This window comes from Emys orbicularis, chromosome 2 (genome assembly GCF_028017835.1).
Source record: "Emys orbicularis isolate rEmyOrb1 chromosome 2, rEmyOrb1.hap1, whole genome shotgun sequence".
NCBI classification, from domain to species: domain Eukaryota; kingdom Metazoa; phylum Chordata; order Testudines; family Emydidae; genus Emys; species Emys orbicularis.
Window position 1 is genome coordinate 191,982,050 of NC_088684.1, and position 27,467 is coordinate 192,009,516.

At 39.8% G+C, this 27,467-nt stretch overlaps 1 protein-coding gene across 1 annotated transcript in view; it reads right to left on the reverse strand.

Annotated features, from left to right (window-relative positions):
- Positions 1-27,467, reverse strand: part of ABCA13 (ATP binding cassette subfamily A member 13) — a 300,907-nt gene that overhangs the window by 155,481 nt on the left and 117,959 nt on the right. The window contains exons 30-38 of the mRNA XM_065398392.1: positions 25,928-26,018; positions 21,477-21,653; positions 18,459-18,765; positions 17,492-17,606; positions 15,528-15,857; positions 12,652-12,721; positions 10,144-10,278; positions 8,408-8,527; positions 1,373-1,559 (exon numbers count right to left, since the gene is read on the reverse strand). Of these exons, the coding sequence (XP_065254464.1) occupies positions 1,373-1,559; positions 8,408-8,527; positions 10,144-10,278; positions 12,652-12,721; positions 15,528-15,857; positions 17,492-17,606; positions 18,459-18,765; positions 21,477-21,653; positions 25,928-26,018 (1,532 nt within the window). The remainder of the gene's footprint in view (positions 1-1,372; positions 1,560-8,407; positions 8,528-10,143; positions 10,279-12,651; positions 12,722-15,527; positions 15,858-17,491; positions 17,607-18,458; positions 18,766-21,476; positions 21,654-25,927; positions 26,019-27,467) is intronic.

Here is a 27,467-nt window from a genome sequence, read left to right on the forward strand (position 1 = left end):
GATAAAAGGACCTCTGCCGGGGTGGACAACTTTCAAAGGTGTAACCTGTCCAACGTTCTCCACAGAGACATATAAACAATTGTTACTTCAGTTACAAACTCTTCTATATCTTTTCTTTTTTCCTCATTTCCTTTCCTTAGTAAGGCAGTCATAGTTACTAACTGGGATTATTTCGCTTGTTTTAATAGCAGTTTCCCCTAAATCCTGGCAAAGAACCTCATGTGACTAAAATAGTGGGAGTCATGTCACTGAATTGGCATTACGAGAGAGAAATATTAAAGGTTTGCCCTGCTATTTCTTGTTTCTCTAAATTGTAAGTTTTAGTAATTTTTTAAAATAAAATTACTTGGTGCTCAACAACTTGAAGCATCCCTTAGTACTCTAAAAGTGCTTTAGGTAGATCCTCAACTGATGTAAATTGGTGTACTTCTATTAGGTGTACTGGAACAACAACAACAACTTGCACAAGTGGAGTATTTGGCCCTTTATAATTACAGAAAAGTTTCTAATGGTAAAATATTTTTTTAATTAAACCCAATATCAATAATTCATTCTCTCTCTTGCTATTTCCTGAACAAGGCTCATTTGTCTAGCCAAAGACACAGAAAAAGACACAGAGAGAGATCAACTGACTAGTATTTCCTGGTTAAAAAATATATTTATCCCAGTTTAGCTGTAAATGCAGGGTAAAATCTCTAATTCCTAATTTATGTAGGCTCATTTCTGCAATCCTTACCCATGTTAATCAAGTTGACTAAATCTAGAATCCAGTTCATTCTCATTAGTAATTTATGTACCTGCAGGGGTTGAGAAAAAATGGTCCAAATTCTTGATATTTCATTAATATAAAAGGAAGAAACAGATTAACTTTTTAATTAAGCCAGATTTTTTAAAATGTTTTTCTTTGTTATTTCGGCTTCTTTTCAGCTGTCAGAACATCCTCTTCAACATCCAGGAAGAAAGTTTGCAAGCTCAGTAAACCTCTGAGATCACCATCTGATGGAAGCACAGGTGGAATGTTATAGAGTGTGAGGAAAAGAAAGAAGGGTTTCCTTCAGGTCTCTCTGCACCCATGCCCACAATAACCCCTCATCTCCCAGCTACTACTAAAGCTGCTTAAAATAATAGCTTTACCATTGAGGTTATGATAAATGGGACCCAATTTTCCACTGCAATGCATTTGTTTTGCCAGGGGCACCATGGCACAGTAAGTTCATGTAAGCAACTTTAGTGCATCTTTTGCTTGGCAAAAACGTGCAAGAACAATAACCAAGCAAGGAGATGGAATAGCTCATTTGCTGATGTACAAAACATTTCAAAGCACCAGATAAGGTAAAATGTGTAGTAGGGCATCATTCAGCAATGGACATACATTATTGTAGTCTTGCCAGCTCCATTGGCACCCAAGAGAGCTGTGATTTGACCCTTGTAGAAAGTGAGGCTGAGATCTTTAACTGCAGTCTTTTTGTTGTCTGTGTATTCTTTGGTGAGTGACATCAGTATAACTCCTATTGGGCTTCCTCCTTCACTCATGCTTCTCTCATTTGCAGGCAGAGAACCTGTGTAAATGAAGAATAAAGCTTTAAAAGCACTGGCAGTTATATAGTGAAAGTGCATTGGCTTTACCTTTACTGAAATGGTCATCACTGTTGTAAATTTAAGCTACAGGGTCAGGTGGTATAAATTGGTATAGCTCCATTCAAATCAATGCTGCTGTGCCAATTTATAACTATCAAGGATAGGGACCACAGTTATGCTAAGTATCTAATCAATGAAAAAGTTTAATTGCAGCTTAAAACACCAAAAATAAAACTGATAAATGTGTGTGCACATGTTAATACAAATATGCACATATATAGTAATTATTAAAATGTTATTGTCTTCTAGTAAAATGTATTTCTTGAATAATGAGATTTTTACAAAGGAACGAGCAAAAATGGAGGTTGCGGACCAGAGAAAACGGGGACAGTATCATTGACTAAATGGAATGGAGAAAAAGAAATGCACACAACACAAAGGAATAACAGAGACTAGTGTTTGGAGAACCAGTTCTGTTAAAATATGAAACAACCAGAACCTCTGCTCATTGCTCAGTAATTTTTAATATTAGAATAAAGGTGGTTTTAATCCCTTCCAACAACCTTGTGACCATTCTCCAACTAGACTTTGCCAGCTTCCCTGCAACTTGTACCAAGGTCCTTCTCCCAGGTCATCCTCCCCTTTAGCTTTCCTGGATTGTATTTCAGAGCCCAGAACCTTTAACTCTACCAGCCTGTAAGACAACTGGACTCACCCCTGTGGCGCCTCCTACTGGTCATCCAGGGAATTAGCTCTCCAGCCTCTGGAGTGCCCTCTGCAGGCCAGTGATCCGCCTTGTCCTCTGCTGGCGCCCGTGTCCCTCCCAGGACCCGGTGCCCCTCTTACTGGGATGCTGCCCCCTGGCAGTACCCCACAGATCTGGGTCTCCCATCCCTGGGGAACCCCCACCCACTATCCCCACCTTGCCTCAGCACTAGGCCACTGCCAGTCACCAACTAGCCCCCGCTCCCTGGGGCAGACTGCATTATAGGCCTACTCATCACAGGTAAGGGGGGTTTGGACCTACTGCCTTGGCCTAGCCCTGGGCTGCCCTCTGCAACCCCCAGTACCCCTTGGCCTAATACTAGGTCGCAGTCTGGGGCTTTCCAGGCTGGAGCTCCCCAGCCCTGCTCCACTCAGGTACTCTTTGTCTAGCTCCCTGCAGCCAGGCCCCTCTCTCTCTGAAAGCAGAGAGAGACTACTGAGCTCCTGGCTCCCAGCCTTCTTATACAGGCCAGCTGAGGCCTGATTGGGGCATGGCCCCAGCTGCAGCCACTTCCCCCAATCAGCCCAGTAGCTGCTTGCTCCCTGGGCTATCTCAGGCCCTTCCAGGCAGGAACAGGTGTCCACCCTGCTACACAGCCCTTTCTGCTACTTGATATAAATCCCAGGTGTACTCTGGAGCTTAACACAAAGGTGCTGGACCCTGCCATTGCTCAGGTGGAAGAGATAATCTTTCTTTTCTCCTTCCACTCTAAGAAGAGCAAAGAGCTGTCAGGACTGGGAGAGAAAAAGTGAAGCTCTCTATCCAAAGTAATCATCAAAGGTAAATGTGAAATCTACTGATGGAGGGACCTGGAGCCTGTTTGTGAGGAGAGATCACTCGGTGGAGGGCTTCAAAGTCAAGTTAGTTCAGATAATATTCCAATTAACATCTACATATTTAGATATTTAACTGAACCTCTGAAGCTTCTGAAATTTTCCCTTCAGTAGTAGAGAGGTATTGATACAAAATGCTCTTGGGTGATTGGGACTTCTGGCCTCTACTATAGATAGCTGAACCAGTCCAGATAATATGTAATTTCATATGGCCACAGAGGACTGCCAAGGCCCAAGAATGGATGTGGGTGGCATGTGTTTCTCTATCCATGAATCTTTAATCAAAAGAAATACATGACAACGTAGTAAAATGGGCCTTAGAGAAAATAAAAGAAATCAGATTTTAAACAGCAAAACATGTAAGGAATTCATAAGTAGCCAAACACAGAACTGGAAAGAAACAGTAGGAATGGTTGTAGGCAGCTGTAGCCAGGGCCGGCTCCAGGCACCAGGCACCCAAGCACGTGCTTGGGGCGGCACCTGGTAAGGGGCGGCGGGAGGAGCGCGGCTCGGCATTCCAGGGGGGGGGGGGCGCTCCGGCGGCGCTCGGCGGGGGGGGGGCAGCGCTCGGCAGGGGCGGGCTCCAGCGGCGCGGCGCTCAGCGGGGGGGCAGCGCGGGGCTCGCGCTGGGGGGGGGGGTTCCGGCGGCGGCACTCGGCACGGGGGGGGGCGGGCTCCGGCGCTCGGCGGGGGGCGGCGCGGGCGCGGCGCTGGAAGGGGGGTTCCGGCGGCGCTCGGCAGTGGGCGGGGGCGGGCTCCAGCGGCGCTCGGCGGGGGGGGGGGCGGCTCGGCGCTCGGCTGGGGGGGGTTCCGGCGGCGCTCGGCACGGGGGGCGGGCTCCGGCGCTCGGCGGGGGGGGGGGCGGCTCGGCGCTCGGCTGGGGGGGGGGGGTGGGCTCCGGCGCGCGGCGGGGGGTCGGCGCGGGGGGGGGGCAGTGCTCTGGGGGGGAGGTTCCGGCGGCGCTCAGGGGGGGGGCGGCGCGGCCGCTCAGCTGGGGGGGGCTCGGGGGCGGCACTTTTTTTTGCTGCTTGGGGCAGCAAAAAAGCTAGAGCCGGCCCTGGCTGTAGCCCTGGAAAATAGAGGTGATACGTGTGTTATTAAAATGTGAGGCTAAAAAAAGAGTCAGAAAGGGCAGAGTTTAGATAACAAACAAAATGAAAAAGAAAATTCACATAAAAGACAAACTTTTTACTGAAGCAAGGAGAAGATAAAAACAGAGCCTTATATTTGATTTGATCTGAAAAACGTGTAGCGGTAGAAAAACTGAACTCTGACCATGAATTTTAATGAGCACAAAATTGTTCAGGTTAGTGAACACTATACAACATTGTGAGGAATGTCAAAGGGACCTTAAAAAGCTTGGTGAATGGGCAGCACAATGGCAGATGAAATTCAGTGTTGACAGATACAAAGTAATATATATTCAAAGAGTCATTTGAACCACTCATACTGTAATACCAGGGTACCAAATATACAGGAATCACAGAATAGATCAGGCTAGTCGGGGAGTGGCACTTTATGTGAAAGAAAGCATAGAGTCAAATATAGTAAAAATCTTAAATGAATCAAACTGTACCACAGAATCTGTTAGAAATTCCATGCTTGAATAATTAGAGAATAGTAGTAAAACAATACTTCTGACCAGCTGACCTGGATGTTGATGGTGATTGTGAAATGCTCAAGAAAATTAGAGACAAAATACAAAATAGAAGACTCAGTAATAATGGGGGATTTCCACTATCCTCATATTGACTGGGTACAGGTCACATCAGGATGGGATTCAGAAATAATGTTTCTAAACACCATTAATGACTGCTTCTTGGAGCAGCTAGCCCTGGAACTCCCAAGAGGAGAGGCAAATTTTGATTTAGTCCTAAGTGAAGCACAGGATCTGATCCAAGAGATTAATATAGCTGAACTGCTCAGTAATAGCGACAATAATATAATTAAATTTAACATTCTTGTAGAGGAGTAAAATATCAAAGAAACCCACCACAGTAGCATTTAACTTCAGAAAGGGGAACTACACAAAAATGAGGAAACTATATAAATGGACATTAAAAGGAACAGTTATACGGGGAGATTATGGTGGATCAGTAAAGTGCCTGGACCACTACCAGTGACTGGAAAATCAATTATCATGCTTATTGACAAAAACAGCCAAGTTAGTGGGCCCATGTTGCAGCCTTAGCATAACTAAGCCAGGAGATGAGGGAGTTTGAGCGACCACAAGAAGGGAGCCTGACCCTGCGTCCTTCCTGATAAGATTTCTGTCTAAATTGATGAGGCATGGGTTTTAGAAAACCGGAAGCTTATCTATATTTATACTCTTGGGTGTGTTTGTCAGGGCCCTCAAGCAAGCAGACTGTGAAAAAAACACATTTTTCTAATTAGCGGTCTGAGGAAACCTCTTGCTTAACTGCTGAAATTGTTTGCTTAACAAGTTTTTTTGATTGACATGTTATTGTCATACTAACAATAAATAAGGGGGGAGAAGTTTGGGCTAGTTGGATCACTTTGTGGACACCCCTGAGGGTACCCAATGGCAGATGGAAGACAGGCCATCGGATGGCTGTCATTGTACCACTCGAAAATTGCTCCAGACTTTGGTAATTATTGGGGGTTGTGGGTTTTTACTAACCTGTTGGGGACATATGTAAGTGCTTGAGAATAAATAAAGTATAGTTTAAATAAGAGCACTCTTGTATTGTAATGTCAATCATCTATCGGTCGGATGGCCATGTCCCCATTTACTTATGTCCTGCCTCCGCCTCACCAAGGGTAAATGTTACCAAGAGCTTTGGGTTCATAAAGCCCCGGATAACACAGACACAAGAGTGAAATGCCTGCAAGCAGCATGGAAACTTTAAAAACACCAATTAGAGGCTCAAATTAAATGTATACCCCAAATTAAAAGAATAGCAAGAGAACCAAAAAATGCCACCATGACTAAACAACACAGTAAAAGAAGCAGAGGCAAAAGGGCATCCTTTACAAATTGAAAGTCAAATTCTACTGAGGAAAATAGAAAGGAGCATAAAAGTATAATGAAGTAGGCCAAAAAAGAATTTGAAAAGCAACTAGAAAAATACTCAAAAACTAACAGCAAAAATTTTTAAGTACATCAGAAACAAGAAACCTGCCAAACAATCAGTGGGACCACTGCACAATCGAGGTGCTAAAGGAGCACTCAAGGAAGACAAGGCCATTGCAGAGAAGATAAATGAATTCTTTGCATTGGTCTTCACTGCAGAGCATGTGAGGGAGATTCCCACACCTGAGCCATTTTTAAGTGACAAATATGAGGAACTGTCCCAAACTGAGGTGTCAATAGAGGTGGTCTTGGAATAAACTGATAAATTAAGCAGTACTATGTCACCAAGACCAGATTCTATTCACCAAAGGGTCCTGAAAAAACTCAAATATGAAACTGAAGAACTAACTGTGGTATGTAATCTATCACTTAAAACAGCTCCTGTACTAGATGACTGGAGGATGGCTAACCTGATGCCATTTTTAAAAAAAAAAGACTCAAGAGAAGATCCTTACAATTAGTCCAGTAAGCCTATCTTCAGTACCAGGCAAACTGGTTGAAACTATAGTAAAAAAAACAGAATTATCAGACACATAGATAAACACGATTTGTTGGGGAAGAGTCAACATAGCTTTTTCTAAAGGAAAATCATGAATCATGAGCGGGGTCAACAAACATGTTGACAAGAGTGATGTGGTGGATATAGTGTACTTGCACTTTCAGAAAGACTTTGACAAGATCACTCACCAAAGGCTTTTAAATAAAGTAAGCAGTCATGGGATAAGAGGGAAGGTCCTCTCATAGATCAATAACTCGCTAAAAGATAGGAAATAAAGGGTAGAAATAAATGGTCAGTTTAAAAAATGGAGACAGGGAAATAGTGGGGTCCCCCAGGGATCTGTACTGGTGCTGTTCAACATATTCATAAATGAGCTGGAAAAATGGGTAAATAGTGGGGTGGCAAAGTTTGCTGATTACAAAATTACTCAAGATAGCTAAGTCCAAAGCAGACTGCGAAGAGTTACAAAGGGATCTCACAAAATGGGTGATTGGGCAACAAAATCGTAGATTAAATTCAATGTTGATAAATGTAAAGTAATATATATTAGAAAACATAATCCGAACTATACATACAAAATTATGGGGTCTAAATTAGCTGCTACCACTCAAGAAAGATCTTGGAGTCATTGTGGATAGTTGTTTGAAAACATCCACTCAGTGTGCAGTGGCAGTCAAAAGAGCAAACAGAATGTTAAAAAGCTTTAAGAAAAGGGTAGATAATAAAACAGTAAATATCATAATGCCATTATATAAATCCAGGATATGCCCATACCTTGAATACTTCAGGCAGTTCTGGTTGCCCCATCTCAAAAAAAAAAAGTATTAGAAATGGAAAAGGTACAGAGAAGGGCAATAAACAGGATTAGGGGTATGGAACAGCTTCATAAGAGGAGAGATTAAAAAGACTGGGATTATTCAATTTGGAAAAGAGATGACAAGGGGGAATATGATTGAAATCTATAAAATCATGAATAGTGTTGAGAAAGTCAATAGGGAAGTGTTATTTACCCCCTAACGTAACAGAAGAAGCAGGGATCACCCAATGAAATTAATAGGCAGCAGGTTTAAAACAAAATGCACAGTCAACTTCTGGTTCTCATTGCCAGGGAATGTTGTGAAGGCCAAAAGAATAAGTGGGTCCAAAAAAGAATTAGATAAGTTCATGGAAGATAAGACCATCAATTGCTATTAGCTAAGATGGTCAGGGATGCAACCCTATGCTCTCGGTTTCCCTAAGCCTCTGACTGCCAGAGGCTAGGACTGGATGACAGGGGATGAATCCCTTGATGATTGCTCTGTTCCATTCATTCCTTCTGAAGCATCTGGCACTGATCACTGTCAGAAGACGGGATACTGAGCTAGATGGACCATTAGTTTGACCCAGTATGACCATTCTTATGTGATGGGTTCTAATTGAACTTTATCCACTCAGACATCTTTGTGGACAGCTCAATGAAAACTTTTTACTCCAAAAATCTTTTTAAATAAAAAAAAAAACCAACAAAATGTTAGGATGCATGAGTAGTGAGATATAAATTTAAATTTAGACTCAACCAATTATGGAAGATAGATTACTAACAGTGAATTACGCAGAAAAAGAAAATAATGTTTACTAAGGCTCCTGCTATTACAAACCTTCATTGACAAAAAGCATATTGGAATTCAGATGTTTCCTTCTCTTCTCTGTACCACACAGCTTCTTCCAGTAAGAGATAGTAAAGGGGAAATACCATGGCTTTCTGAACCCCAATCTTCCTAGATGTTAAATATAAGAGAAACATTTGAAACATTTTCAAAATTCATTTGTTGTTCAAACATATAAGCTAATTCAGTTATCCTATATTTCTGTTGTTGTTTTCCAAGGGAACAGGGATATAAAATCTTATCTATACTGCATAGCATAGATTTTTATATAGCACTTTTCTTCACAAAATATCCAAAAGCATGTTACAAGTTTTGGGGTCAATCTTGCTATCATAGACATCAATGGAACTTTTGACACTGAAATTTGCTTGTGGAAACGGCTCTCTCAGCATTATCCTGGCATTAGTGAGACAATCCAAATAAAGTTTTGGCCCATATCTTGAGCTAAGCTTAGTAAGGCTCAGTGAGCTGGGGTAAGGGTGTCAAGCTTTTTACCTGCCCTAATCTGGGCCAGTCCCTAGCATGTGCCACCTGCCAACAGTTGCCATTCTAGCACCAAGGGATAGCAAGGTCTAGTGACATCTTAGCCACGCCTGCTTTTTCCCAGATTCGTTTCCTACACTAGGGCAGGGAGGAATGATGTAGAACCTGCTGCAGCAGCTGAATGACACAAAAGATACTTCTCTGTACAAAAGTGAATCCTCAAGGAGACAGATTTGATACCTTTCCAGCTGCTTTGTACCACCACTTTGCAAGCCAGTTGGCAGAGGAGCAAGGATCTGGCCTTGTACTGTAGTACATTAACACAAAGGGGCAGAAGTATGGCTGCACATACTGCCTTAACATTGACATTTCCTGACCTTTTCAGAGCTTCACTCAGCATTCACTTAATGTGGTTTTTGTATCCGTGGAGTCACAGTATGTGGTACTGAATAGCAAGTGACGACCTTAATTTTTAAGTGAAAGGTTTTTGCCTGAGATACAGTTACATTATTGCATTCCCTTCTGTTTCCATGTCAAACTTCTCGGTTATTCATTTTGAATTAAATATACAATAAGCAGCAAAAAACATGTAATTTGCCAAGTTGAGCGAGTGTAAATTTCAGGTCATGAGAGAGGTGTTTAGAAAGCATTCCAAATGCCCCAACAACCAACATAAGGGCATTAATAATAAAATAAAAAATAATAAAAAAAAACCCTTGAGATTGTAGGAAAAATGAATCCCACCTTCTGAGAATAAATTTGGGATGTAATTAATTTCAGTTGTGACCCAGAATTATTGGTGGAAAGAGATGATAACCAGGAAATCAAATATTGTTCATTAGCATTCTGAAAATACATCATTAATAAATAGCCTTAATAAAGTGGCCTAATCCTGACTCGTACAGAACACCCAGTTAACTCAATATGAGTTCTGCTACTGGACTGAACTCTGTCATTATACAGTGTCAATCAGCCTGAGAAGTCCTTATCCAATTATCTACTCTCCTTATATACATTCACAAATAGACTTCATACCATATTACAATTCCAGCCCACCAGTTAGCGTCATTCACTGACCCATGAAGGTTTTCTTAGTTAGTCTCACTCATAGCAGTAGTCATGTATTTTGCATGTCAGAAAGCCCTAATTCAGAGGCATCAAAGATTTAATATGTTTTAACTATAAAGGAATGAAAAAGAACAACTCATTTTGGTATTAATAAATCTACGAGTACTTGTTCTTACCAGGGATTACATTGCTGAAATACCAGCCAGCTAATAAATATAGAATTGAATCAAAGAAAATCATCCAGCAAGCCCATCCAAAGGTCATGGATCCTCCTTGTGCCAGGGGCTGGTACATGTTACTCCATTGAATGCCTAGTAATAAAAAAAGGTCAATGCTAAATCTGTAGAGCACCACAGGTAGCAGGATCATAAACACGTCAACACCAAACACTCAAGAGGTAATTTGAGCATTGATGGACAAAAAAGAACAATGTTAATCACTGTAATTTTAACTGAATAGAAACTAAATGTTAGGCTGCTCAGTCTCTACGGGCAACAGCAGGTAATATTACTGCTGAGCAAATATGAAAAAACTCATAGTGGAACAGAGTTTTTAAGAAGTTTATTATTTTATTTTAGCTGTCCTTTTATTTTAGTAAAAAGAAAAAAATAAGATCACTAGGCAAAATGCTGAAAAAAAATATGAGAGAAGCTCTTTTTCGGTTGTTCAATAAATCAGGCATTAAGACAGTTTGCTGATACATGTAAACAAATGGTTTAAAAGAGATCTGCAGCAGATTTATTTAGTTGAAACCTGCAAATCCTGACTAAATGCAATCTATTATATAGTATATATTTTATAGTAGTGCCTGATGGTGACAGCCAAAGATTGGGGCTCCAGACACTAATCATTTGAAAAATTACTTAAACTCATATTCCAGCAGGTATATGATGAAAGGAAGGAAAACACAAAACACTAGCAGTACTTAGAATCCAAATGTAATACCGCTACTGTATTTCTGAATTGAAAAGTTATTCAGAAAACTAGATTATTACACTTTCTACATAAGATCTTATAAAGATAGCCACATAGCCAGATATGTTCCTGACCTGCTTTATTGGAAACTATTTTTTCCTGGGGGGGGGGACGGGACATTTCTTATTTAAAAATTTCAACCAAAAAATAACTTTTTTTTCTGATAGTTATTGCAAACTAGAGCTGGTAGAAAATTTGCTCTCTTCTGATACTTATCAGCTTGCACATAAGTAGAAAACCCTCTATCAGCAGCTGGTTCTTGAGATGGCTTCCATTCTGACAGCAAGACCATCTTGCTGTTAATAACACCAAATGAAGAAAAGATTCCATCTTGGATCAGTTACCTGGTTCAAAAATCCCTCCTCAGGACAATCATGAGGGTATTACATACATACAGACACACACACACACACAAAAGAGCTAAGGTTTTCAAAACTGTTTCGAGGATTTGTACATTCAATTCCCATTAATGTTTGAAAATCTCACCATATCTTTTTTTCAATATATGAAAACAATAAAATAATACCTGACCCCAGAATGTCTTATGAGACAAGAGAGCCCAAGGTGGTTAAAATGACCTGCTGTTCCACAAACTATTACAGATTATTAGGAGTAACGTATATTCTGTAAAGTGCATGGTACTATGTAATCAGAGGCATACTGCTTGATTCTGCACCCACTGAAATCACTGGTAGCATTGACACTGACTTCAATGAGCTTTGGATCTGGCACATAGTAATCTTACTGACAATTATATTTTGCACCTGTGTTCTTCAGTACTGTATAAATCCAAGAATTTATTTTAGGCTGAAACGTGGGCACTACTGTTAGCAAGTAGAAACAAATACAATTTTGAAAACTATATCTTTGGCAGTATATTCATCTTTAAAAGACTTCAATAAAAAGTTTTTAATAATATAAATATATTCTTATTTTCCAAACATTTGAACATATTTGAATTAGAGAAGAAAAATGGTGTAAAATGTTCTTAAATCCAATCTTTATGAAAAATAAAGGAAAACAATTTCTGAAAGTGTCGTGTTAGGAGAAACTTATCAAGTGTCCAGAGGTAAATCAGAAAAGAAACTGAAACATCAACATGGAATCTCCTCTATGCTTCATAGCATTCCACACCTACAACTCCACCAGCAGGATACTGAGACACAACACACTAAACCAGTGAAACACAACAGGCTAGCTCTTCAGCTAGGGTAAATAAGCATAGCTCCATTGAATTTGATCTAGCAGCAGATCTGGAACTGCATCTTCAGACATTCTCACTGGCTGACAATACCCTAAGAGCAGCACATTGTCATCTAGCAGCTTCTGAGAGTTGATTAAATCTTTCATGAATGTCACATACACTACAAAATATCAGCAATGTTCAGGATGTGCCCGGGGCTTCCTTGCGCCAGGCATTATTAGCCCCTAGGGGGCACTGGCAGCTGCCATAATTTAGAGCAGCCTTAAGGCTTCTCTAATTTACTGCAGGCTACCAACATCATCAACCTGGTCTGGGAATCATGGAGCACAAAGGTGGTTTAAAGCTACATCTAACATCCTCCCCCCAGTCCTGAGTTGTACTGCTTGCTGAGGATCAGAGATTCTACAAAGCTTCACTTTCAAAACAAAGCAAGTGAAATAAGTTTCCAAGTTTAGTTCTTTATAAACCATGATTAAAAAAACATTTTGCTAACTAGCAATCTTACCTATTTCTTGGTTTTCAAAGAATGTAATGAAAAATACTCCTTGCCCAAAGGCAGCTGTAGACAGAAAGCACTGCAACAATAGAAAAGAAACAGGAGATGAACATAAATAAATCTCCATTAACATATTGTGTGATGTAAATAACTATTGCACTGTTCAGTGCAAATGGAGAAGCAATGGACCTTTCCGTTCTAGAAAGGCTAACAATCCAGTCTTTCACTTATCTTTTTTGAACCTGAACAATGTTTACCTGCATTTTGCAGAAATGTGCTCTCCAAATTAAAGATCATTATGTATCAGGTTATTAATATTTGAAGGTATTATTTAACTTTACCACAATTTATGAAGCATCATAAATCCTCCATACATTGCAAATATATAATGCATAACATTGGAAAAGTGGCTAATGCAATTTATTTTCTGTTGCAAGTGAATGACCCTAGAATTCACAAGAGGCAGGCTGATGGAACACACATTATATTATACACTGGGCAGCTATTCTATTGCAAGGAAATAACATTTTATTTCCAGTGGAGCAATATAAATTGGGCCATACTGCATCAGAAAAGTACAAAATGGAAAATGACTAACTTCAGGGATGTAATGTAACAAGGATGGAAGAATTATGGTAAATTGGAAAATCACTAACCAGCATCAGAGGGTACTAAATACTGATAAAATATATGCATTGTTGTATGAAAAAAGTTCTAAAGTTTCAAAGTCTGCTCTTGGAGATGACTTGTATTCTAAAGTAAGTCAATCCAATATGTTTCACAGTGTTTAAAACAGAAAGGCAAAATTCTGCCAGGGGCCTGGAAAACAAGTATAACCTGCCTCTCTCAAACACACACCACTACAGATGTAGGCCCCTGATCAGGCAAAGGCTCATATACATGCTTATCTTCATGCACTGTGAATAGTTCTATTGGCTTAAAATAAGCACCCGGATAAGGCTTTGCAGGAAGAGAATACACAATGTAGGCAGTGTATTTAAATACACAAATGTATTATAGTAGTGCCTGGAGGCCCTGAGCAGGATCCATTGTGTCAAGCACATTTAAAAAAAACAGCCCCTGCCCCTAAGAGCTTATGGCATTCTCATATGATGAAAAGATAGCTGGATAATACAAGAATATGGTGGGGAGGACAAGGTAAACATTGAAACGACCGAGGTAGCGCTCTCAGCCTACCCCATGAAAAACATGGTCTGGAATGATGGATACCTGCTGTGTGAGCAAGGGCCTGATCCAGTTCCCAGTCTAGTCAACAGGAGACTTAGAACTCATCAATCAGAATCTGAATGGGTAAATATGTATTCAATAGCATAAAGGTTGAATGTGTGCAGCTGGCAGCTCTATGCGTAGCAAATATCAGCGGATAACGTACTATTCAACCCTAAACATTGATCTGTCCCATTTCTGGTTTGTTTTGCCCTATTTACAGTGTTACTTAAATTATTATATACACAGAATTAAACATTTTATTTTGCAGGTATGGAATGAACAAGAGCTTAATGGTGGGTAAAATTGTTTTTTTACTGATATTAAAAATGTTAAAAATACTGTAAAATTCTGAAGAGCTTAAAAAAGTGTTGTTTTGAGACAAAGTCCTAAACATATTTAAGGAAATGCAATGTTTGCATAAGCTGTTTTTGCTTCTTGCATTAATGTTCAAGAAATTTACAGGCATACATTCATGTTATTCTTAATGGAAGTTAAGGTACCTTCTTGTCTCCATTGGGCCTCAGCTGGAGAACAACAGACGCATATTTGGACGCACGCCTGCAGTGTTTGCACAGACATAGCACAGATTTCCTTCCTTCTGTGTGTTCATCAATGAACACTTTTGAACTACAGTACTGTTGAGTTTAATATTAAATTACAACTGGTGTTCATTGTATAGTAGTGTTCTATTTGTTTTTCCTCTGTGGAGAGGATTAGGTATATCAAATAAAAAAGAGGAATCTTAAAACATAGTAGTAGGGTTTGTTTGCTCGCTTGTTTGTTTTCCTTGAACGAAGACATTAGAATTGGAAGGAGGTCAGGTGAGCTAATATAGCTGTGATCCTGACTTGACAGTACATCCAGAATAAGGAATACTTATTTGGAGAATACAGCTACAGGAGAACAAACATTGCTTAGATCAGACCTTATCAGAGATTCATCGTGACAAAAGGAGGATGCTTTGCAGAGCACAGCAACACACAAAGCAGAGGATAGGAAAATACCACCTAGGAACTCTAAACAGATAATGTGGTAAAGTAGTTCATGAATAGCTGTTTGAATCATAATTTATACTGTAGACTAGTGAACATAAAACAAATTATGAAACTTGATTTTCAATAGTAGAATTTTAAAGGGAATCTCATTCCTCTCCCCATACATCGTAATCTCTACAAAGAGCAGGATGTGCAGTATGCATTCTTACAGATCTGTTTGTCTTGTAGTTGTATTTTAAACAAAGGAGCGATTTCTACAGTTCACTGGTAAGTTTTATACTCATTTTTCTGCCCAGGATAGCCACTAATCCTATGATGGGATGTCATCCACTATTTGAGAGAACATTAATTTTCCAAACTAGTCTTTTTTGGTAAAAAGAAGTCTGTAAGAATGTATCTTTTTCTATCATGCATGCTGCATTGGAAATATGGTGCCTTATGCTTTCCATAGGGTTCTGTCAATTTCTTTGAACATTGATTTTAGATTCCACTCTGTTGTTCAAAGCACCTCAACTGGTTTTCTATCTAGGAAAGCCATGCAACTTCAGTGAGATGTAAGAGCAAAGTAGGAACCTCTGGACAGGATAATGAGAGGATTTGCTAAAGGTCACATAATTATGGAAATGAATCAATCAACAGTTTTTAAAAAGAAATACTTACTGTAATGATCTGGAGGGCAAAGCTAAGTTGGTTCTCCAGGACCAACAAAACTATGTAAGGTAAAAAGCTGATCACATATATAAGGCTGGCACAGAGAGCTGCTGTATTGGCACTGCTAAAAAATGCACCCAACAGGTAGCTTAGCATAACAACCGCAACTCCAAAATCGAGGAGGAAGAGGAAGACTAGGAAGCCATCACTGTACACAAAGATGCCGCTAACTTTTAAAATGATGACCAGAGCACAGCTACTTATAGTGAGGACAATGACATTCTCCAGAAACCAGGCCAGGAAGTGAATGGCAGGATTCACACCCATTGTCTTCATATACTACAAGAGCAGAGAGACATTTTATAATTAGTCACAACTTTAAAAAAAAAATTAACCATCAAGAGATATGCACTAGCCTCCCAAGTGATCACGTAATCCTATTATCCTTACCCCTGTGTTATACTTTTCCCATTCTCTCATCATGTGCTGTTAACTCCTTCTGTTGCTCTCATCTTAATTTAAGGTCCAATTCTGTAGACACTTGCTTTTGAGCATAATGCATATGGGTAACCATATTGACTCCAAAGGGACTATGCACATTCATGAGCAAGTGTTTGCAGGATCAGACACTTAGATTGTAACCTCTCTTGGGTAGAGAAGCCACCTCTATTCTTTCAAGTGCCGTACACATCTATGTCACTACTATAAAATAACAGTAGTAATATAAAAGCACTATGCATGACTATGAATGATTATCAGAGACTAAGACTAAAAGTGCTATGCAAAAATAAAAAATTAGAATATCGTAAAAATATGAAACACTTCCTCTCCTTTATTTTTGCTGTTTTCTTGCTGAACTTAAAGGCAATTTCTGAATAGAAAATGTGTTATTTCCCATCCAGAAGTGAATTTGGGGAAATTTAAAATTTTGCCTATCGCAAAATTTTGCAAAGGTGATAGGAAAAAAGGACAAATTTTCACCATGAACTAATCTTTTGCATACATTCGTGAAACTCTCAGATTTAACATTGCTCATATGGCCAGAAATAATTGTCATATGTATCTGAGCCCACCATTCTACAAAACAAAACAAAACAAAACAAAACACTTTTTTAGGATTATAATACACTATTTCTCTAGTGTTTTTCCAAAAGTCACCTTGAAAACATTGGTGAGTTATTAATTAAAACACCTCTGCAAAGTAGATAAGCCCTGTTTTACACATTGGAAAACCAAAGTCTAGAGATGTTAAATGTTTTGCTCAAGGTCAAACAGGAAGTCTTCAGCAGAACCTAGAATAGCATTTGAATTCTTGTGAGTTAAGTGTTGTTATATCCATACCTAAAATATGTGGCTTTAAGGTCTCAATCCTGCAAAATGCTGAGCAACTCCTGAGTGCCATAAACTTGTCTCCTTGACGTCAATTTTAGCTGTGATTATTTGTCTATGTAACTGTTATGCCTTTGTTTTCGCTGTGTACTTTAAATACCTAAAGACTAAAATCCCCAGCCACTTTTACTCAGTTCAGGGTACCTCAAGGAGACCCTACTTTTCTTGTTTTGTTGTTCTCCTAATCTAAAATAAAAGGTCATTCTGAATGAAAGTATGTGGTTGCTCTTTGAGGATAGATAAACATAATAGAAATTGAAGGCATTCAGCACCATGGAAGATTGGGATCTCTATCTGCAAGACTTGTTTCAAAGAAAGGTGCTCAGGTTTAAATTTCATAATTCTGTCATTCACTGCTCTCCTTTATGTCAACAGAGATAAATCTCTGCAGACCAATGGGACTCCAAGCAATATCCCTGTGAATCTGATTTGGCAGCTGGAACTCAGATTAAGAGCCCAAGAGAGAGTGAAAGACAAAGTAGATGCATTATTATCCACAAAATCATTTCTCCTAAAGTTTAATGTGCATTTTCGGTATACCCCTCTAAACCAGTTTTACAGTCAAAGGCTCAGCTAACTATTACCTCTTCAAGATGAATTTCCCTCTCATAAACCAGTTTTCGGACCATGCCAGCAACAGATACCATCCATGCTAACATCATTATGAGTGGAAAAAAGAAACCAATATTGTTCAAGAACCTGTTCAAGCAAAAATATATGTGTAAGACTCAAAGGAGAAAGATGTAGAAGTAGAAAGTTAATATTTTACTACTCAGAAAATATTACAATATAAAAAACAATTATTGAGGATGTGATTTTACTCAAGTCTAGTAACAATACTTTTTTTTGCTGCTACTAGTTAAACATACGCAGTATAATTTAATGGTAAAATACAGGATCCGTGGAACCTGTAAAGTGTATCTCCAAGACAGTGACACTCTATTTGCAGTGAAGAAGAATAAAAGTCCCAAATTATTTTAACGTTTTGCAAGGTGCTAATTGCAAATAAAGATATTTGGAGTGCCTGTTATGTTTACAAGGCAAATTTTGCTCCAGTGTTTGTGGCTTGCATTTCAGTTATCTACTTTTATCTTTTGCTTGTATAAACTAAACACTAAATCCCCATTGCAAACCAATGGACAGATTCTCGGCCTCTGTGATCCATAATAGAGGGGAGAAATCGCACAGGAGCTGGTTTCTGCTGCCTGATCATTGAGCTAGTCCTAAGCTAGCTCCAGCCCCAGTGTAATTTAGAACATCCTTTGGGCTGCGTTAAAGTACACATGGTGCTAAGAGTTCCCAAAGGAGGCTGTCTGCCATGTAGGAATTGCTCAGTGAGCTTTTACCATATCCTCTTCTCCCCCTATTCCTTCTGCCAAGAATAGCAGAATGAGATGCATAGGAGCCAACCACACTGGTTCTATGCCATAATGGGGCAATCACCAGTTAGGGAGATCTGGCAGCTTTCCAACCCCTTTGTATAGCTCAGCCAGATCACAACCACACTATTGAGAGTGCTGCACTAGGTTCAAAAGCAGGGTGTTTACTTACAGGTCACTGGTGTGGCATGGATATGGCATTGCTTGCACTTGTATTTCTGGCTCAGAGGCATCTGCTCCAGCGTGTACTGCAATGATGGCTCTTTCAATCATGTCTTGAAGTGGAACGAAGATGTGATTGTATTTGAACCCGTCACCTGGCAGGTTTGGGGGATGGGATTTCCACATTGGGTTTTTTAGCAGATCTGTTCTCATGCTGTACAGAACGCTAGTTCTAATTGTATATGAAATGTGTTGTGGGGGGTGGCTAGCAGAATCTTCTCTGCGTCTCCTTTTACTTGAGGTGTTGAATATAATACCTGATCAAAGAATGGAAAACAAAATCAAGAAGGTGTTTCATGGATTGGAAATAAAGCTGTGTGAATAACTGATTTTTATCACTATCCATTCTGAAAAAAAAATTAAAATTGTTTTTTGTTTTTTTGTTTTTTTTTAAGCCAAAACAAAAAAATTTGGCAAACCAAAAAGTTTAAAAAAAAAAAATTATTTCAGGTCAAACAAAATATTGTGTTAAAACTTATTAACATTTTATATATATATATATATATAAAATTTCAAGTATATTTCTAAAAAGATGTTTTGAATCAAAAAATCAAAATGTTTCATTATGAAAATGTCAAAATAATTTCAATTTTTTAATTTTTTTTTAAACCATGACTTGAAAACTGACACATTTACAAAATGTTTCAGCCAACAAGAATTTGGTTTTTTAGCAAAAAAAAATCTTTCATCTGGAAAATTTTGTCCAACTGTAATTGGAAATGCTACAGATTTTATATTCCTGTCTTTTTTGTGTCCTGCGTTTTATGTTTGCGCTAGGATGCTGCCAATGAATAGTCAGTCATCCATCTTCAAAAAGGCCACATTGTCTTCTTGTAAAGAATGTGGTATTGGTATATTACTTCCTTGTATTGTAAACCTGAGATTCGTGCTGGTGGGATTCCAGCACGGAAACATGAAATCCTTCAAGTCTATATTCACCACCCAATGTATTTTTTTTTAACTACCAGATGGCACTTTTGACTGTTAATGTTAAGAGAGTCAAAGAGCTCAGTACTCAGCCTTCTAAGATCTAAAATTACCCTCTTTTCTGTGGGCCTGAGAAAAATCTTAAGAAAAACTTCCTTGTACTTTGTCCATCTGAGGCCTGGTCTACACTTAAACATTAGATCGACTCAGCTATATCACCCTGGGTTATGAAAAATTTTGCACCCTGAACAATGTAGCTAGGTCAACTTAACCCCCGGTATAGCTGCAGCAAGATCAATGAAAGATTTCTTCTGTCAACCTACCTGCAGCCTCTCCGAGGTACCCCTTCCATTGATGTAGGAAGCATCTACACTACGGCACTACAGCAGCATCACCATTGCTGTGCCACTATAGTTTAGACAAAACTTTGGAATAATACTTCATGGACTGGGGAGTATTCTTCAGAGGTTGATTTTAAAATTCCTCAATCCTGAATTTCAGGCAAAGAGCATATGGAATAACTTGCTTTGCCATAATGACGTTTGCCACAATTAATATTGTAGATTACCCTCTAACAGTGTAAGAGGGATATAGGTAAACCCTCTTTCTGAAGCTGGAAAGATGAAGTCAGACAAAGTACCAATCGACTAGGCTCCTCCTATCTCTATTACTCTGATATATTTTCCTTCTTGATTAAGAGAAAAAGTTGCCCTTGTCTTCTTTTAAAAGGTGTGATGGGATATACAAACCACACACTGGGCAACAAGGGATTAAGGAGCTGCTCTGGGCTCAGCCAGCCCTATCCCACCACACCTCCAAGAGAGTCACAGGCTGGAGGGGAAGGTAAAAGGTAGCAGAACAGCTCACTTGTGGAAAAGCCAGGGAAGACAAAGGACCTCTACCTTGCAGCTCTTAGGAAAGGCAAGATCTCACCTATCAGCACCTGCCTGAAGGTCCCCCCTGGAGGGAAGGGAGGACCTGCTTTTGATAGATTACGTAACATGCGCTAGATCACACCGCTTATCTGTGGCAGAACTGGGAATAGACCTAGATCATCTGAGTACTAGTCTCGTGTCTAGATTTTAATTGGTCTCACCCCCATCTCTGCTTTACCATGACTTCTCTTATAACTCCCATGAGCCCTGGGGCCTTCAGTGCGGAACTTAGTCAAATGCAGAAATTAAAAAAAAATTTAAATGGATAAAAAACTAGCCAAATTGAAGTCACTGGCAAAGCACCTATTGACTTAAATGGGGCCAGGATTTCACTCTCCTCTCTAGTAAGTGCTACATACCGGGAGGGAACACTTCAGGCAGGGAAAAGAAATTTCTACAATGGTGAATGACTGCTCTTCTGTTTCCTCTTACGGCCTTATCAGCACAACAGGCAGATTTCCAGCAGTGGAGAAGGCATTTTAAGGAGGTGGGACAGAGATGTGAGCAGAAGAAACAATAGAACTTGCTCAAGAATTAACTTAGTCTGAGTAAATGAGCTGATTTGAAAGTTACCTTCCTAGGCAAACAGGCTTCCTACAAAGATTAATTTTCTTAACTCTCTTCTGCAACCCCAAAGGATATGAAATTTAAAAATCAGAGGAGGAAAAACTAGGTGATGCAGTCTTAAAAAAGCAACAAAGTAACCTCATTTTTATATTTTGTTTCCAAGCCTTTTCATTCTATGGCCTCATTCCACTCTTGCTGTATATTATATTACTATCTTGTTCCTGGTATCATATTTATTAGGTATAACTGACTCCAGGGATTTGTTTAGTAGTGATTCCTCACTTATAATAGCAATATCACTAGTTTTTATTGCTTGCATTACAGTGTTCAAGAATCACGGGTATATTTTTATCAGGCAAATGTGCTTTTTTTCCCTTTTTTATTGTGTTTGTACCATATGTGTTTTCTATGTGTTTATTAAGCCCTGTCTTCCTGGCTGCCATGTCACTGAAGCACCCTTGTAACAGGGAAATATGGGAATGATCATTTTATGAAGTCAGGGGGTTCTTGTCAGTACGTATTTTAAATGAGATACTTACTTGCCAAGAAATTATTTTGTTGCATGAGCTCTTGTGCCTTCGCCTCCAATTTCTCCACAGATTCAAGATGCTGGAAGCGATCCAGTAACACACAGGAGGAGATATTTACCATGAGCTGTGCCAATAGGTTAATCTGCTCAGTCACCGAGTTATTGAGCATTTTCTCCATCATAGGCTCTGAGAAGAGTAAACAGATTGGGAACTATTAGTTTCAAAGCAGCATATAGAAGTCAGAGCCATGCTTTCTTGTAACTGTATTGTAGAAACATAAAATTATTTGTAAAATATCATTTAAAAGGGGAGATTTTCAGAAGTGCCTAGGAAATTGAGGAGCACAAGTACAACGTTGTAAGACTATGCTCTTAAATCCCATAGATGCATAAAGTCCCCCCCCCCAACTTCACATTCCATTCCAGTGCAGTGAGAATGCTATGGGTATCCCAATTTTGGAAAGATTACCTTGACCATGAGATAAAAGAACAGTGAATTTTATGGGCCAGATTCACCCCTACAGGTACCAATTCCATCCCCTTGCTCTTGGGAGAGCAGATGTACAGGAGAGTGACTCTACTCATGGGAGATCCAGAAGAGTTTCCATCTGGGGAGAAGGTCAGATTTGAAGTCCACACAGGAATTTAAGAGTCATAAGGCGGGGCTGCCCACACAAGGCCTGTCCTCCAATTTCTACTTGAGCCCAGTTCCAAACCCTGTCCTTGGTGTAACTGGGTATTCTTCATCTGGTACTTCTGTGAGGAGGATGGGTGAAAGGGATGTGTCTGCCTGAAAGCGGGCTCGTACTCCCTTCTTAGACTACTCAGTGGAGAGAGGACAGCCTGCTTTGATTCTGCAGCATTTTCTGCCACTATCTTATCTAGCTTTTCTCCAAAGAGGAGAGATCCCATGAACAAAGAGGAGCATAGGACTTGCTTGGAGGGAGCATCTACCTTCCAGGGGCAAAATCACATATGCTTCCTGGCTGTGGAGTTGGAAGTCATAGCCCGGGCTGAGAATTTCATTGCCTCAAACTTCTCAGGATGGAAAAAAATATATATTTGTTGCATTTATCCCAAGTCCTACTCAGATTTGGAGCCTGAAAGCTCTCTTCTTCCATAGAGGAAGAGGAGTCTGAGTCAGAGGATGAGTACCTTTTGGACTTTTTCTTCCCAGTTTTATTCTTCTGGGGCTTTTTTGACCTTTCAGCATGCTTTGCAGGCATTACCACCCAGCTGTGGCCAGAGTGTAATCTTCTGTGACTTGCCTTGTGCAGAGTCTAGAGCTCTCTAGAAACTTCTCCATCTAAGTCTTCCCCTTCGGGGTCCCTCTCCTCCAGAGCAGGAGATGGGGTCTCATTATCAGCACTCCCTGATTCAAATTGGGAAGGACAGGGGCTGGATATGAGCGCTGCTACTCTTCCCAAGGTGCTCGAGACCCATTTCAAGATTGGGGGGGAGGGTGTGACAGCCCTGCTGAGGTCTAATCTGTGGTTCTGGGTCACTCCAGGACTTACCGCCTGGGTCATCTGGATGAAGCCCTCCTCCTCCTCCTCAGATCCTGTCCTTTTCTGTTCTGGGTCTCCTGGTTGGGTTTTCTTCGGTGGAGTCATGGCTATTTGTGGAGGTAGGGGCCCCAACATGCCTGTCCCAGCTAGGGTCAGGTAACTGGGGGCAGGCTGGGCATAATTTGCCCTCTGTCAAGCCTGGGAAAACTCCCTCACCTATAGAGCACCTGTTGGACTTTGCCCAGTGCTTGCTCAGCTGCTCTGCCAGGCCTGAAAGGGGACAGAGGCGCTCAGCAGGGAGATACTGCAGGAGAGGTGCTGGGTGGCTGTAACCACAACACTGAACAAACCCTGTACCAGGAAAGAGGTTTGGAACAAAGAAAAAGCTTGTTACTGCCCCCAAAATGGTTAGAAAATCATAAAGGCAAAACGAAAAGGTGGGAGCAAATGAACTATCACTTGACTGCTGCCATGGAAGCAGAAGATCTGGCAGCATGCAGGAGAAAGAGGTGTGGCCAGCACACGCTGTGCTGCAGCTGGGAACCACCTCCAGAAACTGCAGAGAGTGGATGGGATCAGCCCAGTTGTAATAGAATTGTGGGAGACGCTGGGCTGCAGAAATCCCTGGTTTGGAGGCCCTCTGAGCATTAGTGACGTTTGGATCTGGAACTTCACAGTTGGCCTAACTCTAAAAATGAGCTTCCATCAAAAACAGGAGTATGAACATCCTCAACCTTTGGAGGAGTTCAGATCTGCATATAATTTTTGTGGATTGTGCTAATCATATTGGAAAGCATAATCACAACAATGGGTTTACAGCACAGGGCAATTTTAACTCAAAACAATTCTTACTCCAATTGGATTTAACAGAAACTTGTGAGGAAAGTCTAACACATCCACAAAACTAGCTGATCTCCCAGTGAATAATTATTCACATTTGAGGAGTGAAAAATAGGTACTGGGAGGTCCAATATGAGCTTCCAGCTTCTTAAAAGCTTTAAAAAAAAAACATTTGAGTGTTTAATCCTTAAAAACATTAGGTGATGAGTTGACTTGGTAAGAGTCATTAACTCATTAACATAAGATTGGGACTCAGTGCACCTGAGTGATGGCACCGCAGGTACTGCAATGGGAAAGCAGAGAAGCAGAAATGCACTAAACTGATCTGGATGGACGGCAGCACTGTTAGTGAAGAAGGGATGAACAAGGATCAGGAAGAGAGGCAGTTGTGAGACGAGACAATGAAACAGATGTACTAAGAATCAGAAGGCAAGCCAGTATCAATGGAATGGATTCAGAAGGAACACAAGCAATGGAACAGGAGTGAGGATACCATACAAATATCTACTGTTTTACCCAACAGGAAGGCACAGAAGAAATATATATAGTATTATTGGTTTTGTAGCATCTTAGGGGCTAGAATATTCCTAATACTAGTAACCTGGCACTAACAGGGTTAAGCATACATGTATGTCACCAGAGATTTTTTCCCCTAGGTGATCTTTAGAAGACCTTATTTTGAATAATACATCAATTTTTAAAATTTACTCTTACAACTTAATCATTTAAATATTTGAGCATGAGAAATATCAACTGACTTGCTACGTGCTTGGAATATTGCATAATTAAATGTTTCTGTAAGTAAAAGCAATATTTCACAAGCTGCATAATTTACACGGAACTAACACATCTAAATATATAAAAAGGTAAAATCCTTGGGGAAGTTTCAGAACTTATTAAATAAAATATCCTCGCCTGCATTTTCCTTCAAATAACTTAGTGATACTAAGACAGCAAACTTTGCACAGCTATTTCTGGTACTTACTTTCTGCTTTGTTACTTACCTTAGAGCCAGTCTTGTAAAGTCCTGAGTCAATTTTCATTGGACTTCACTGAAGGTGAAGGCATTTAGCACCTCTGAGGAGGCACACAGAAGCTTGCAGAATCAGGTACTTTTTCTGCAGTTTCTGCTACAGAATCAAATGCTCAAGAAACACTATGGTCCTGATCCCAAGAGGTAATAAGCACTTGCAAGTAGAGCGGGTTGAGAATTTTGCAATGAAACTTTTGGGTGTCAGGGAATGCCGATTCATTGAAACAGTTTCTTGGGTACACATTGGAATTTCTGTTCATAACCAGAATAGCCCAGTGGTTAAGGCCCTCACCTGGATCAAGTCCCTGCTCCAAACCAGTCAGATTTGAACCTAGGTCTCCTACATGCAAGGTGAGTGCTCTAACCACCAGATGATGCAGTCGGTCTCTTCCTCTCTGACCCAGTGGATATTTTCCTATTTATTCAAAAGGGATCAGCCCCAACAAGCAAAAGTGAAAGAATGACTCCAAATCAGGCAGAGCAGGCCCTTGAACCTGGGTTGTCCACATCCCAGATAAGTGCCCTGGCCATCAGGCTATTGACTATTCTGTGTCTCTCATGTTTTTACATGAAATATTTCAAACTATCTCATTTTCATTCTAACGTGGAATAGAAACAAATGTCAGACCCTCAAATTTTTTTGTGAAACAGAATCCTTGTTTTACACTCAGCCCCACTTGCCACTCTCATTTGGATCAACAAAAGTTGTGGGTGTTCAGCTCTTGAAAGTATCAGGCCCATAATGTGGGAAAGAACTGGATTCAAATTATTTATAAAATAAGGGAATTGCTATTTTAAAGATATTAATCTTTATCTGTTAGTGAAATGGATGGATTTTACTTGTATGGACATTAGGCAAGATGCAGCAAAAGGAACTGCATTTCTTTACAAGATGATAAATGATCAAACAATATTAAAAATGTTTGAAACTAAAATGAGATAATTGTAAAATGTACTTTTAGTTTTATCTAAGTAAGGCCAATGTGAATCATAACTAAGAGGTTATTACTGCTAAATTTCAGTCAAACACAACATCATGGGGATAATAAATCTTGTGTGTCTATCTGTAGATATACCTACCATACTCTTGCAGCTTTCCAATGAGATTCCCCACATCAATATTCAAGCGACTTTCAATGAAGTTCTTTATAAAACTGTTTTGGAGAGCTTCCTAAAGTAAGATAAATGATTTACAAGATAGCATCTGTGATATTCAGAGTTGCTGGATTGTTTTATATACACACACAGAGTCATAGATCTCCCTGCTCAGCCATAGATTTCCTCTGTGTGACCTTGGGCATGTCACTTAGTATCTGTGCCTGAGCTCCTCATCTGTAAAAGGCCTCACGGAAGTACGAGGAGAAATACACTGAAGATTCTGAGGCAATTAGATACTACATGGATGAGAACCAAGTAAGTGCCTATGACAGATTGATATATCATACTGTAAATTTCCATCAATCTTCATCTTGTTGTTTTCTTTTGTTTCCATTATTAAACCAGCACTGAGATTGTAGGCTTTTCTTAATTGGCTGTTTACGATCAGCAAAGGGATTCCAAAAAAAAAAAAAAAAAAAAATCTGTTCATGTTTCAAACTCTCCCTGGGGAACTGCTGCCCTAATCAGAATTGAGAGTTACTGGAAAATGAACCGGCATTTGGTATCCTTCAGCCCTTGCTCTCAATGCAATGAAGTCAAAGGTGTGACCATGCCTTTTCAAACATATCACAAAGACCCAAAACTCATAACCTGATGTTAGGTAGGATTCATTAAGTGGAGAATATCGCTAACCTCTGCACATACCTTAACTAAGAGTAAAAAGATAAAATATTTTTTTAAGGTGTCCACTGTAGAAAACTTTCTATAAACTCAGCTTCAAGATTCCACATTTTAGATGTCAATAATTTATAGCATTAGTGAGCTAACACAAGGTTTGTATGTAGTGGAAGTAAATGTAGCTCTAAAATGGCAGATACACTTCATAATGAGATGCAACTAAAGATTAGGCTTTGGGTACCAAAGAACCACTGATAAAAACATCCACTCCTATAGACAAACCCAAGGTCAATGGGAGCTCAGGACAGTCAGGGCCTTACAGGCTCTGTCCCTTAATGGGTTGTCAATGACCAGCTCTTATAATATTATGGATTTGGCACTGACAGAATGCAGAATCATTAAGATTTACTAATTAAAATCATCCAATGCTAGACGAAAGACTTTTCAAGTGCTATCTCCTGGGTCCAACGCAATCTCCCTTTCTGTACTTAGAAATATGGCAAGTTCCCAGTGGCATAGTACAGCATATCATTTAAGTGAATGTCTGTAGCACAAACATTTCACATTCCAAACTTCAGCATCAGAGTCTGAATTCTAAACACCAAGAGAATTTGATGGATTCCTGTTTCTATGTCCTCCTGAATACTTATTTGTATTCAAATGATTTAGTGGAGACTCAAGTGAATAATTTCTCCTTTATCGCAAAGTACCCAGACACTCTGCACACTCAAAACAGAATGTATATTGTGCACTATAAACCATAATTGCGTCACCAAGCTGGCAGAATCCTGCTAGTATATTTTCCTCACTGTTAGTCTTGGATACCTTTGTAAAAGTAATGGTT